The following is a 15,452-nucleotide window of genomic DNA, read 5'->3' on the forward strand; positions in this document are numbered from 1 at the left end:
GTCAAACCTGTGCCAAGCCGCACCAAGCCAACACTTTAGGTCAGGACTTCGCTACATTATGAACACCAAAACCCTTGTTTTGCCTTGCGTCTGCTTCTAGGTCTAATACCTCCAGTATCCACAGTTTTGTTTAGAATATCATTTATATATTTCATTCATAATTCAAGACAAATAAACAAAAAATATTAAACTGATCAAAATAATTATAGTCTAGACTGAATATTCATCTGCCTTAAAAGATTAATATTATTGAGAATAGGAACTTAATTAATTAATATAGTCACAGAGTCCAATAATTTCCATTTGTATGCCAGAGATAATACTGCACAAAATCATGTGCATGATGTCATGCATTTTGCTAAATAAACTGATGGAGTATACGCATAATTACTTTAAGTTATCAAACAATAAATTAATAATTAATATTTTGAAAACATGATGGTCAGAAAGCATAAACTAGTTAGCACATCTCTTTCTGTAGACTGACACCATCATGGGCTTTAATAGCATATATGAAAAAAGCATTAAAGCTTGATCCAAAACCTACTTCTGTATTCTTTCTATTGATTTACTTTTCCAATGAGGCATACAATGTCTAGTTGAGAAAAATAATATGGACTACTGCCTCAGGTAAACCGATCAAAAGCAAGAATTCCTGCTCAATATGTACATGAGAATGTCATTTTCTGTCATCTTGAAATCATTGGATTGAAAATACAGTAGCATTAAACAGTATTAACTAACTAATCATAAAGGCACATTAAAAGCACAACATCCACACTGAGGAGAAGAAAACTGCTTTTTTGGATCCTGAGTGGGGCACAGCAAGAACGACAAATTCACCAACGTCTCAGCACTGAGTTTAATATTGAAGGAATATAGAGTTGACAATATTGCATCAAAGAAATGACATCAACAAAGCAAAGGCGGATATGACATAAAAGTAAACTGAACATGGAGAACACATAAACAGCAACAATTTCCTGATGATTTAAGGTATCAGGGTTGGCACACGTCAGTCCATCCGAATTACCCCAGAAAACGATTGCCCGCATCTTTGTGTGATGGTGTCGACAGCTTAGTGATGCAGGTCTGCTCCTTTGGCAAGTACCTATTAAATGTTGTGTTAATCTACCAGCAAACTAGGAAAAAAAGCAAGAGCCAGCACTCACAATAAAGAGGAGCTTTCCATATTCCAAGTGAGGCACCATTTAGCCAACTCAGCAGTTTGTTTTCAGTCCATTATCTTACAAAATGAAAAGTTGGTGAGGACTGAAAAGATGTTTGGTGCTTGCTGTATGGTCAGAATGCTTTTTAGCTTAACTGCAGTGATTTTTCTGAAGATATGAAGTTCCAATAAATACCATTATAATATCTCTGGTTGCATCGTGCTTATGGTTACAAAGGCTTTTGATGTCAACTTGTAACTAGGTAATAACACTCATTTTGGTTCCTCAATACTTGTGGCAGGAATTTTAGATAAGGTAGAGTACAGATTGTAAGAGCTCTGTTTAGTCAGGTGGAAATGGTTCAGTAACTCGGAGCCAAAAGAGCACAATGATGAACACATCTCCAGCCTGAGCTCAGAGGAAATGCCGGTGGCAAAATGTAGAAAGTGGACAGGAAGCATAGATAAGAAGATTATTAATGCACAGAAGATGCACTGATGGTTCTGGCCATGACATTTTCAATGCGTTTTTATGAATTCAACTAAAATCAGTGTACTAAGAACACTGGCATAAAAAAACAACAACAATACAAAAAGCTTGTAATGAAAAAAGAAGCAAGCGCTGTAGTGACATGGAAGCCCAGCATCAAAATCCCACCTTCCTCCCACCATTTTGAACGTACGTTGATAAGAAAAAAATAAGACTAAAATAACCCTGACCTGGGTAAAGTGAGATGAATGGCCTGGTACCCTCACAGTTACCAACCACCGTTTATTGGAATGACCAAAAGTATGTGTTTTAATCCATGTTCTACAGCTTTTACAGTCTGAAAGTCATTTATTTGTCTTTACAAACATGTACTTTGCTGACTGCAACTTTACAAAGTGAAGTTCAGTTCTGGAATGCTTAGAATTTGGTAAGTTTATTCTTGCTAAGTCTTATTATTTATTCAGCCATAAAGGAACACATAGATATTAATATGGCCGCCGCCCAACAGTCTGCTGTGTCTACACGTCGTAGACATCTATGTGAGCTCCTGAGGTGTAGCTGTCTTCCAGAAGCACCTTCATCAGCTTCGCACAGGATGCCTCACAGGTGAGCAGCTGACCCTGAGCAAACATGTCTGAAAAGGACCTCTTAATGCTTGGATCAGCTGTTTTGGATCTGGCTTCCACCTGCATGGCTGTGTCTAGAGGCCCTGGTTAAAAAAAACAACAACAACAACAAGAAAAAACTGTTAATAAATAAAATACAGAAGTAAAGACTGAGATTCTGTAGGCAGGACATACTTAGCTTTTCTTACTGGTTATTGATTAGAAATGAGCAGTATGTGTGGTTGTTGTGAAGGGAAAAACTAAAAAAATACAGATCCATACTGATCAAAACGAGATGACTAAGTTAGACATGTATTCGTTAATTAAAGTGTCTAAAACATTAACCCAAATATTGTAATAATTCTTAATTACTGCCGTCTGCACTTAACAGACAGACTGAGTGAGCTCGCTCACCGACAGATGTGATGCTGATTCAACATGGTGACCCAACATGGTGACTCAGCTGAAAAAAAGATGCCGGCAGAGTCCGACAATGCGAGTGGTCAGACACCCCTGACCACTGACTGTCAGCTGGGTGTATAAGGCCCCTACCTGGAGAGTAGTTGAGCACTCGCAGGTTTGGCTCCTCCTCAGCCAGCACCCTGAACATCATTTCTCTGGCAGCTTTGCCAGTGCAGTACAGCATCCAGGAAGGGAAAGGTTGCAGAGCACATAGCGATGAGATGTTAACGACGGTGCATCGACAACCTGGATGCTGTGGAAAAGCTTGCAGCACTCTGGCAGTGAGGCAGAGAGAGGAACTAACATTCAGGGACAGATAAGAGTCCACCTCAGCCATGTCCGTGAAGCTTTTAGTGTAGCGGGACACATCCCCCAGAGAGCCTGGTGGAGGAACAGAAAAAAGGAGGTGTAACTATACCACTGAATGTTTCCGTGAACAAGTGTGACGTTAATATCCTCAAGATAAAGAAAGAAGGGGACGTAATAACAAGGTTTAACTGGAACCCTCAAAATATCATCATCAGTGTTAGAAGAATTTAACGCTGCTATATGTCACTACAGTTAAGACAAATGGTTTTGTGACTGAGCGAACCAGACCTTAAAAGAAAAATGTTTTATTTAGTTTAACTTGTACTTCTGCTCTGCAAGTACATTTCTACCAATTAAAAAAAAATGTATGTGGACATGTACATTACTTTGACAATTTGCTACTTATTGTGCTATCCTTCACTTTCAATGCTAGTGACTGAATGCTACCTTCCAGGTGAAAAGTTCCCCACCCAAGCTGTCAAAGGTGGTAAACCATAGAGTCAGACTCTGGCTTCAAAGTTTGTTGTAATTCATCTGCTCCTGTATCAATAAATGTCATTTTGAAAATGAGAAAATGGACATTATGAAGATGTAAGCATCGGGTGAAAAGCTCAGGTGCAAACAGATAAAAAGGGGTTGGAGGGTGACACAGATTAAAGTAATCATCTATTCAGTTTGTTCTTGTAAATGAAGATTCTTCCTCACACACCAGAGTAAGTCATGGAGTTCCTCAGGGTTCTGTGCTTGGACCGATTCTTTTCACTTTATACATGCTTCCATTAGGTAACATTATTAGACAGCATGGCATAAATTTCCATTGCTATGCTGATGATACTCAGCTGTACTTATCTATAAAACCAGATGAACCCAAAAGGTTGGTCAGACTACAAGCATGTCTTAAAGACATAAAGACCTGGATGACTCAGAACTGTCTGCTTCTAAATTCAGACAAAACTGAAGTCGTTATCTTTGGACCTGAGTGTTTCAGGGAGAAATTTTCTAGCTATATAGTTACTCTAGATGGTATTTCCTTGGCTTCTAGTTCTACAGTGAGGAACCTTGGAGTTATTTTTGACCAGAACTTATCATTTGACTCGCATATAAAACAGGTTTCTAGGACTGCCTTCTTTCATCTTCGTAATATTGTTAAAATCAGGAACATCTTGTCTCAGAGTGATGCAGAAAAACTGCTCCATGCATTTGTTACTTCAGGATTGGACTACTGTAATTCTCAGTGCTTGGAAATAGTTTTTTAGAAATAAAAATGAAAATCAGTTGAGATTTCCAATTCATTTGACATCACTCTATATAAAGAATCAATTTTGGTTCTTTAAAGAACAATAGCAACATATTTCATATGAAGATTAATTGAAATGATCATTTTTAGTATGTACGTACAACTTCAGTGTTTGTTTAATTGCTTTATCACCACGGTGAAGTGATTGAAAGTTTTGAAAATTCACCTTAAAAATACTTGCTTCAAGTGCTTGAATTCAACTTTGAGAAAATGGAGGAAACTTATGTAAAGAAAAAAAAGTAACTAAAGTTGTCAGCAAAATATTTATCTAAATAAATGTAACACATTGCTCCATTAGGCTACTGTCCCTGGTACCGCATATAAATAAATGTAACGGTGTCTTACCGGCGTTGTTGACCAGTATAACATGATCTATAGTGTCAGAAAAAGCCTCTTTGGATGTTCTGATGATGCCTTCCAGTCCGTCCGCCTGCCCCAGGTCTGCCACCACAACCTCCACCTTCATGCCCGCTCTGCCTGCGTCCGACTCGGACAGCTCCGCCTGCAGAGCCCGCAGGTCGTCACCGGATCGGGCCACCAGCACCAGTGCCGAGCCCGGCTTCACCAACCGGGCCATCGCTTGTGCTACAGCACGGCCAAAGCCTTTGGAGGCCCCCGTTATGATGGCCAGCACCCGGCCCAGGTCTGTAGGGAACGGCATGGTGCAGACACGGATCCCAGCGGCTGCTCTCACCGTGTCCACGCACTGCCTGCGTGCTTCTTCTTTTGTGCTTACTCTGCTGATGTAACTCCACTTGTTGCCTTGTCGCCATCTCTCGGTGTTTGAAAAATTCGCCTCTATCAATCCAGCATTGTACAAGGACTGTTACATTACTAACACTGTAAATGAACTATGTAACATAATATTGTAATCATGAATCACAGCAATGTTGTTTCACTGAGATGTAAAACTTTCAATTAGCTTTATCAGTTGCAACCTAAAATAAAAATAATATATATCATTAAACATACTTATTATGAAACATAAAAAGGCTTACATTATGCCCCAAGAATAATAGCCCCCGTTCACGTTCAAATCAAATCAAATCAAATCAAATCAAATCAAATCAAATCAAATTTATTTGTTGCACATTTCATGTAAAACAATTCAAAGTGCTTCACATAAAATAAAAGCATTGCAGCAGGGAGTGGAAGAAGCATTAAAATACATAAAAGAATATAAAGAGAAACAAATAAAATCATTTAAATGAATTTAAAAACAAGCAACAGTCCAGATAAGTTCAAGATATCGTGCAGATTTCATGCATAGACACATGAGAACAGAAATGTTTTTAACCTGGATTTAAAAATGTCTCCATTTGGTGAAAGTTTAATCTCCACTGGCAGTTTGTTCCACTTGTTTGCAGCATAACAGCTAAATGCTGCTTCTCCATGTTTAGTCTGGACTCTGGACTGGACCAGCTGATCTGAGTCCTTGGATCTAAGAGCTCTGCTGGCTTTATATTCTCTGAACATATCACAGATTGTAAACCATCAGCAGGCTTTTAAAATCTATTCTGTGACTGACTGGAAGCCAGTGTAAAGATTTTAAAACTGGTGTGATGTGTTCAGATCTCTTAGTCCGGGTTAAAACTCCAGCAGCAGCGTTCTGGATGAGCTGCAGATGTTTAACACTCTTTTTGGGAAGTCCAGTTAAAAGAGCATTACAGTGATGGAGTCTACTGGAGATGAATGCATGGATGAGTTTCTCCTGGAAACCTTTAATTCTGTTGATGTTTCTGAGGTGGTAAAAAGCTGCCTTGGTGACAGCTTTGATGTGGCTGCTGAAAGTCAGATCTGAGTCTATCAACACTCCGAGGTTACCAACTTGGTCAGTGATTGTAAGGTCCCGAGTCTCAAGATATTTACCAACGCTGACCCTCTTCTCAGTTTTAGTATGTAGTATGAATGTAAATGGTAGATTTTAGACATAATTTAATTAATTTGTTTTTCTTAAAATGCGTCAGAAACCGCATTTGTAAAAATCCTGATTAGTAGGTTTTTTTTTTAAGAGGATACTTCAAGATATACATTGCTTATCGAATACATATCAAATAGTCTTAGAGAAGATTTCTCCCTTAGATAGTCAGGTTAGTGATATTCACTCTGCTTTCAAAGTTGAAGAATACATCTGGTGATATACTTTAGAGTGAGTTTAGTGATCTTGACCTTGCTTTCAAAGTTAAAGAATAAGTCTAGTGATAGTCTTCATGTTACTAACAAATCACATGACAAGACCAAAACCATGAATGACTTGATAAAACAACCATTCATTGTGTAGCTCAAACTAGATCTATTTTGGTTTGTGCCCAAGGCCTCAGTTGATATTCAAAAACTATTATAAACACAAACCACACTGTTTAGCCGAGGATCAAATTACAGCCAGTTAATCATTGTGAATAATGTATTCAGCTGTGATAACAGAAATATGCATACATAATACCTTATTCAAGACTGAAAAAAATGTTAGAAGTAAGAGAGAAGGCCCCGGACCTGGTGGACATCAGGCCCTCCTGCCCTGTGGCAGGTCCCAGGAAATGAGGGGGCCCAGCGTGCGCATTAAACAGTGACCAATGGTAGGGTCACCATTTTCTCCAGGGTGCAAAGGGAACCCAGTGCAGCGCATGCATATGCTTCAGTTAACAGAAGTCTTACAATCCTTACACTATCTTGCTTGTTCAACTAAATGTCTGCAGTCTGCAGATGACGATAAACCAAATTTTACACCATTTTACAGTTCGTTGTTCATATGTCCTCATGTCTGCTCTCTTTCCTCCTTCTACCTGCTCACTCACAACTGCTTCTCCTCTCACCTTTATACAACAGCATGTAAAATTCACCATTATTCATGCTATAATGCTCAGTATTAAGCATACATAACAACCACAGAAAAGGCTGCATTATTAGATTAGATTAGATGTACTTTATTTATCCCACAACAGGGAAATTCACTTGTCACAGCAGCAAAAACAGACATGAAACAAGAAATTAAAAAAGAGAAAACATTTTTTGCTCGAGAAAACAAGCAAGTACTAAAAAGTAAAAAAAAGTAAGTACTAAAAAGTAAAGTGACCAAAAAGTAAACTGACATAGTATAAATAATATTGCACATTGTGAAGTTGAAATGAATAAAATATAAATAATACGGGTAAAGAAGAATCTCTAAATGATTATCGTGGGAAAGGCAACAACATGATCAGTGTGTGCATGTGTTGTAAAGTCTGACAGCTGCTGGGATGAAGGACCTGCGGAAGCTCTCCTTCCTGCACTGTGGATGTAACAGTCTGCTGCTGAAGGAGCTGTACAGGGACCCCACAGTGTCGTCCTAAGATTCAGCTGACTCCTTTTCTGGCACCAAAATAGTGCCTGATGTCTCCTCCTTTCCTCTTGCTCGTGTTAGCTCTGTAAATTAAATCTAAACTGAGTTCAATAAAGTAGTCGTACATTTGAACTAAGACAACTACTATAATTAATCAGCTTTCAGTACACATGGATGTTAATTGTTCACAACAACCCAAATAGATTAAAGTCCTGCATACCTGAGTGACAACTACTACAAGGGGTTGCCTATTTTAAAAGCTACTATCAAAAAGGCAAAAGCCTATCTAAAACACCTATCAAAAGCCTTTTAAATTTAAACAACTTGTACAATAGTTTAATATAATATTATGTGCTACGCTACTACAGTACACAAATAAATACACAAATAACACTACAAACATGCAAACATCCGTATTACATTTTTCCTGTCGATAATTAATGTGGTTTTGAAAAAGGGGGCAACTGTCAAACCTGGCAACGCAGCATGCTTCAGGCATTGTTTACAACTTGACCACAGTGCACGTGTGCAAGTTACTAGAATGACGTGCACAGGGCACAAAGCTAACATTTAATAACATGTAAGCTAACATTCACATGATGACATTTTACATTTAGCTGGAAAGCCATAGACGCATTTGTCTGAAGTCACCTGACACAATATAATTCTGAAACTCTGAAAGTGAGAAACTTAAGTGTAACAAACTAGTTAGATAGCTACTTAAGCCTCGTTTCCACTGTCAGTACGGGTCGGGTCGCTTTGGGGTCAGCTTGCGTTCCCACTGTACAAAGGGGACCCTCAGGGGTGGGCAGAGTGCGTGCCGAAGCATCACCACGTCGATCGCTCCGAAGCTTCTTCAGCTTAATGCCACACTGGCTCGCGGTCCGGTTGAAACCACTCTCAATCAGCTGGAAAACGTTTTGGTTTGGCACAGCACCATCGAGCTCCCGCTGCACAGCCTCCTCACCAACACCGGAGAGCAGAGCCTGCACCTCCTCAGCACTCCAGGCTCCTCCCCAAGGGAACCGGTCCTGTGTTCTAGGTACCCCAAGCAGAAGGGTTACAAACTTAGGCTGTGTTCGAAACCGCCTACTTCTCCTACTATTCCTACTAGTCATACTTTTTTAAGTTCCCGGATGTACACTAGATGCATACTAGATTCGCCGAAATGTTGAGTATTCATCATGAGGTTACTTGTCACACTCAAACTACCCAAGATGCAACGTAACGTGACGTTGCCCATCGCCATTTGAACGGTCAAATTCCGTTAACTGGACGAGAGTATTCAAAACGGCCTAACCAGAAGTGCGTTGCTCACTGCGGCTAGCTTTAGCAACGCCGAATTTGTGGGAACAAAATTGTAAATAGCCGGTATTTTGTCAGATTTTCAACACCTTGGGGGTCTAAACGACTACTTTCTCGCCTGAAAATGTTTCAAATGTTGCTAAAGTTATATATTTACAGAGTTTATAGCTTAAGCGAAATCAGCTTCAGGCCGGCTGATTTCGGCTCGGGCAGGAGTGAAGTGCACTGTGTGTAAACGCTCTGCATACTGTCTGATCGATGAGTATGCCGTTTTCAAGTATGTAGTATGTAGTAGGCGGTTTCGAACACAGCCATGGTAACGGGTTCCATGGGACCGGTACGCTGGGTCTCTCCCCTCCCCCTCCCCCTCCCTCTCCCTCTCCCTCCCTTAAACAGCTTTGAGCGATTTAATACAGTGAGTTCTTCATCTCTAGTGGTTCAAAACTTGTTGTTCACATGTTTTTTATCCTTCATAGTTTCATACTTTAATTTAATAGCACTGTATTTGATATTTGTATTGTGGTACCTTTTTTGTTATGTAGCTGCTTTGATACTTTTTCGTATTGTGGTGGGTGTTTGTATTTATAACCGTTTCCATCCATCCATCCATTATCTTCCGCTGGTCCGGGGATCGGGTCGCGGGGGCAGCAGCTTGAGCAGAGAGACCCAGACGTCCCTGTCCCCGGCCACTTCCTCCAGCTCTTCTGGGGGGACCCCGAGGCGTTCCCAGGCCAGCCGAGAGACATAGTCTCTCCAACGTGTCCTGGGTCTTCCCCGGGGTCTCCTCCCAGTGGGACGAGCCCGGAACACCTCACCGGGGAGGCGTCCAGGAGGCATTCTCACCAGATGCCCGAGCCACCTCATCTGACTCCTCTCGATGCGGAGGAGCAGCGGTTCTACTCCGAGCCCCTCCCGGATGACCGAGCTTCTCACCCTATCTCTAAGGGAGAGCCCAGACACCCTGCGGAGGAAACTCATTTCGGCCGCTTGTATTCGCGATCTCGTTCTTTCGGTCACTACCCACAGCTCGTGACCATAGGTGAGGGTAGGAACATAGATTGACCGGTAAATCGAGAGCTTCGCCTTCTGGCTCAGCTCCTTCTTCACCACGACGGGCCGGTGCAGAGCCCGCATCACTGCAGACGCCGCACCAATCCGTCTGTCAATCTCCTGTTCCATTCGTCCCTCACTCGTGAACAAGACCCCGAGATACTTGAACTCCTCCACTTGGGGAAGGATCTCATTCCCGACCCGGAGAGAGCATTCCACCCTTTTCCGGCCGAAGACCATGGTCTCAGATTTGGAGGTGCTGATGGTCATCCCAGCCGCTTCACACTCGGCTGCGAACCGCTCCAGTGAGAGCTGAAGGTCACGGCCTGACGACGCCAACAGAACCAAATCGTCCGCAAAAAGCAGAGACCCGATTCTGAGGTCGCCAAACCAGACCCCCTCGACGCCCTGGCTGCGCCTAGAAATTCTGTCCATAAAAATTATGAACAGAATCGGTGACAAAGGGCAGCCCTGACGGAGTCCAACCCTCACAGGAAACATGTCCGACTTACTGCCGGCAATGCGGACCAGACTCTGACACCGGTCATACAGGGACCGAACAGCCCATATCAAGGAGTCCGGCACTCCATACTCCCGGAGCACCCCCCACAAGAGTCCCCGAGGGACACGGTCGAACGCCTTCTCCAAGTCCACAAAACACATGTAGACAGGTTGGGCGAACTCCCATGCTCCCTCCAGGATCCTGCGGAGGGTGAAGAGCTGGTCCACTGTTCCACGGCCAGGACGAAAACCACACTGCACCTCCTGAATCCGAGATTCGACTATCCGGCGGATCCTCCTCTCCAGTACCCCCGAAAAGACCTTACCAGGGAGGCTGAGGAGTGTGATCCCCCTATAGTTGGAACACACCCTCCGGTCCCCCTTTTTAAAGAGGGGGACCACCACCCCGATCTGCCAGTCCAGAGGCACTGCCCCCGATGTCCACGCGATGCTGCAGAGGCGTGTCAACCAAGACAGCCCCACAACATCCAGAGCCTTGAGGAACTCAGGACGGACCTCATCCACCCCCGGGGCCTTGCCACCGAGGAGTTTTTTGACCACCTCGGCAACCTCAGCCCCAGAAATGGGAGGTCCCACGTCCGAGCTCCCCAACTCTGCTTCCTCATCGGAAGGCGTGTCGGTAGGATTGAGGAGGCCCTCGAAGTACTCCCCCCACCGACTCACGACGTCCCTAGTTGAAGTCAGCAGAGCCCCGCCCTCACCATACACGGTGTTGACGGTGCACCGCTTCCCCCCCCTGAGCCGCCGGATGGTGGACCAGAATCTCCTCGAGGCCGTCCGGAAATCGTTCTCCATGGCCTCCCCGAACTCCTCCCAAGCCCGAGTTTTTGCCTCAGCAACCGCCGAGGCTGCGTTCCGCTTGGCCTGTCGGTACCCATCAGCTGCTTCCAGAGTCCCACTGGCCAAAAAGGCCCGATAGGACTCCTTCTTCAGCTTGACGGCCTCCCTCACCACTGGGGTCCACCAGCGGGTTCGGGGATTGCCGCCACGACAGGCACCGACCACCTTGCGGCCACAGCTCCGGTCGGCCGCCTCAACAATGGAGGCACGGAACATGGCCCATTCGGGCTCAATGTCCCCCACCTCCCCCGGGACATGGTTGAAGCTCTGCCGGAGGTGGGAGTTGAAACTCCTCCTTACAGGGGATTCCGCCAGCCGTTCCCAGCAGACCCTCACAATACGTTTGGGCCTGCCAGGTCTGACCGGCTTCCTCCCCCACCAGCGGAGCCAACTCACCACCAGGTGGTGATCAGTTGACAGCTCCGCCCCTCTCTTCACCCGAGTGTCCAGGACATACGGCTGCAAGTCCGATGATACGACTACAAAGTCGATCATCGAGCTGCGGCCTAGGGTGTCCTGGTGCCAAGTGCACATATGGACACCCTTATGCCTGAACATGGTGTTCGTTATGGACAATCCGTGACGAGCACAGAAGTCCAACAACAAAACACCACTCTGATTCAGATCGGGGGGGCCGTTCCTCCCAATCACGCCCCTCCAGGTCTCACTGTCATTGCCCACGTGAGCATTGAAGTCCCCCAGCAGGACGAGGGAGTCTCCCGGAGGAGCACTCTCTAGTGCCTCCTCCAGGGACTCCAAAAAGGGTGGGTACTCTGAACTGCCGTTCGGTGCATAAGCACAAACAACAGTCAGGACCCGTCCCCCCACCCTAAGGCGGAGGGAGGCTACCCTCTCGTCTACCGGGGTGAACCCCAATGTACAGGCGCACAGCCGGGGGGCAATAAGTATGCCTACACCTGCTTTACGCCTCTCACCGCGGGCAACTCCAGAGTGGAAGAGAGTCCAACCCCTCTCGAGGAGGCTGGTTCCGGAGCCCAAGCCATGCGTCGAGGTGAGTCCGACTATATCTAGCCGGAACCGCTCAGCCTCGCGCACCAGCTCAGGCTCCTTCCCCAGCAGAGAGGTGACGTTCCACGTCCCAAGAGCCAGCTTCAGTAGCCGAGGATCAGACCGCCAAGGTCCCTGCCTTCGGCTGCCGCCCAGCTCACATTGCACCCGACCCCCATGGCCCCTCCCACGGGTGGTGAGCCCGTAGGAAGGGGGACCCGTGTCGTTTCTTCGGGCTGTGCCCGACCGAGCCCCACGGGCACAGACCCGGCCACCAGGCGCTCGCCGGCGGGCCCCACCCCTGGGCCTGGCTCCAGGGGGAGGCCCCGGTGACCCGCGTCCGGGCAAGGGAACACGGCGTCCAAAAGTATCACTCATCATAGGGGTCTTGTGAGCTGTTCTTTGTCTGGTCCCTCATCTAGGATCTGTTTGCCATGGGTGACCCTACCAGGGGCTTAAAGCCCCAGACAACATAGCTCCCAGACTCATTGGGGCACGCAAACCCCCCCACCACGGTAAGGTGACAGCTCAAGGGGGAGCTTTAAATAATTACTTTATTTAAAGTTATTTTTGTGGAAGTGGTGCTATTTTGTAAAAATTTAAGTGGTTATAATCAAACTTTTATTCATAAAGCATTGTCATGCAGCATTTTTACTCATCATAAGTGCTTAACAATGTCAATAATGAAACAAAATGTTATAAAATTAGGTTTAAGCTATTAATTAATTAATAATGTAAAATATATATATATGGGGAGCCGTTTGGGAGCCGAAAGAGCCGGCTCTCCACATTAAGAAGAGCCATTAGAGCCGCATCTCGAAAAAGAGCCGAAAATCCCATCACTACTTTACATTCATCTACAGCTACTTGCAACCCAGCACTCTGGCGCAATTTTTTTTTCGTGCACGTGCCGACAGACAGACGGACAATGAAATGGTACAGTCCGCTTCAGGGGTGTCTGACATTTTACTACAAGCATCTTCCTTCCATGAATATGGAATATACTGTGTATTGTAATATTTATGATTACGGATAAGAAAGGTAAATGTTTCAAAACCCCCCCGTATCTGTTATTTGTACCTCTTTTAAGGGGGATGAAGTTGTAATTCCCCCCGTAATTCGCACTATGGGGGTGCCTATTGCGGCCAGTCTCCGGCTGCCCTCTGCCGGGGAGCTTCTCTCCTCCCGGTCTTCTTTCCCCATACCCAGAGTGGTGTAAAAAGAGGTCTTTTCATAAGGCTCTGCTGCCCATACCCATAGACATATTTACGTAGACGGTGCATTGAGCGCTGAATTGTACGTCGACGTCGCCACCATCTTGGATGTGGCAAAGTAGAGCAATCAGAGAAGATGCCTCATGTGCTGCATGGAAGTGTACCAACCGGTTTACAGTACAAACCAGATCTCATGGCATTACCTTTCACAGGTAAGAATGAAAAATTACTTTTGATTTTATTTGGCCATTATAATGTCATTTTACGAACAGAATTTGCTGACTTTGTGGCTAATACTATGAAGTCCCGCGCATAATACTGTGAATGTCCGCGTTGAAACCAGCCTCCAAACAACCAAGAAGTCTTTCCTATTTAACTAAATTGGCCCGAAATAACTACTCTGAAGTTCATCAATGTGCCCCCCCCCCCCCTGTAGATATATGTTCATCAATGTGAATATAAAAACGATTAATCAAAATCAGTTAAATGTAAATGTTAGTACTCCTTATTCAGAAAACCGTCATGTCACATCTACATTTCAGGATCTGGTTATCATAGACACAGATTAAATGTTAAATATAAATATTTCAATATTTATGTCCTCTGTCCTCCGTGGCTGAAGTGGCTTTTGGTGAGTTGAAGTCACGCTTCACCTCTGCTCCTATTCTCATCTTTCCAGATCCTGCTCTCCAGTTTATTGTGGAGGTGGATGCCTCGGACAACAGTGTTGGGGCAGTTCTTTCTCAGCGTTCGGCTGAGGACCAGAAGGTTCACCCATGTGCTTTCTTGTCCCGGAAACTGGCTCCAGCGGAGAGAAATTATGACATTGAGAACCGGGAGCTGTTGGCAGCTTGCACTGGAGGAATGGAGACACTGGTTGGAGGGGGCGGAGCAACCATTTGTGGTTTGGACTCACCACAAAAACCTCGAATACATCCGATCGGCCAAGAGACTTAACTCTCGTCAAGCGAGGTGGGCTCTCTTCTTCAACCGTTTTGACTTCTGTCTCTCATACAGACCAGGTTCTAAAAACGTCAAGCCTGATGCCCTGTCCCGTCAGTTCCAGTCAGAGGATTCCCCATCCCAAACTGAAGGTATTCTCTCCTCTGCATGCGTCATCGGGGCGGTAACCTGGAAAGTGGAGGATAAGGTAAAACGCTCCCACACAGAACACCCTGGAGTGTTTAAAAGTCTTAACCACACTCTGTAGGAAAAAACAGGCTGCTGGCTGGGTGGTGGAAAGCAGGTCATGTTTAAGGTCTAAAATGTCTTTTTTAAAATCATATTTTGTATCAAAACGTGAATAAAAAGTGTTTAACTCCTGGGCTAGGATGGAGTCTGTTGGGTAACCCACCAAAGCCATTTTACTTGGAGTTTTATCATTCAGCCCAACCATAGTTTTTAAAGAGTCCCATGCTGAGCCTAGGCTATTGGTGCTCAGTTTCATCTCCACTTTGTGTTTGTATTCCATTTTGGCCCTTCTAATTTCACGTTTGATGTCTTTTTGGATGTTGTGTAATTCTATTGTGTTGTTTAGCTTAAATGCTTTCTTTTTCAGGTTTAACAGTGTTTTCAAGTGTTTGGTGACCCGGGCTAAAGAGTTTGATTAAGAGTTTCAGTCAGGATTCAGAGAGCATCATAGCACAGAAACAACACTGGTGAAACTTAGCAATAATGTCCTCTTACCCTTTGACTTGTGTCTGTGCTTGTCCTGTTGGATCTCAGTGCTGCATTTGATACAGTCGATCACAGTATCTTATTACACAGACTTGAACATGTTATTGGGATTAAAGGAACTGCATTAGGCTGGTTTAAGTCATATTTATCTGATAGATTTCAGTTTGTTCTTGTAAATGAAGAATC

The 15,452-nt window shown here is 44.5% G+C and overlaps 1 protein-coding gene across 1 annotated transcript; it reads right to left on the reverse strand.

Annotated features, from left to right (window-relative positions):
* Positions 1 to 848: 848 nt before the first annotated feature.
* spra (sepiapterin reductase a) lies at positions 849 to 5,056 on the reverse strand. The gene is made up of 3 exons (XM_075455321.1): positions 4,677 to 5,056; positions 2,816 to 3,106; positions 849 to 2,367 (listed from the first exon to the last, which is right to left on the reverse strand). The coding sequence occupies exons 1-3, from the start codon at positions 4,990 to 4,992 to the stop codon at positions 2,177 to 2,179; spliced, it is 798 nt and encodes a 265-aa protein (XP_075311436.1). The 5' UTR covers positions 4,993 to 5,056; the 3' UTR covers positions 849 to 2,176.
* Between the last annotated feature and the right edge of the window lie 10,396 nt (positions 5,057 to 15,452).

The sequence above is a fragment of the Odontesthes bonariensis genome, chromosome 22 (genome assembly GCF_027942865.1).
Source record: "Odontesthes bonariensis isolate fOdoBon6 chromosome 22, fOdoBon6.hap1, whole genome shotgun sequence".
NCBI lineage: Eukaryota > Metazoa > Chordata > Actinopteri > Atheriniformes > Atherinopsidae > Odontesthes > Odontesthes bonariensis.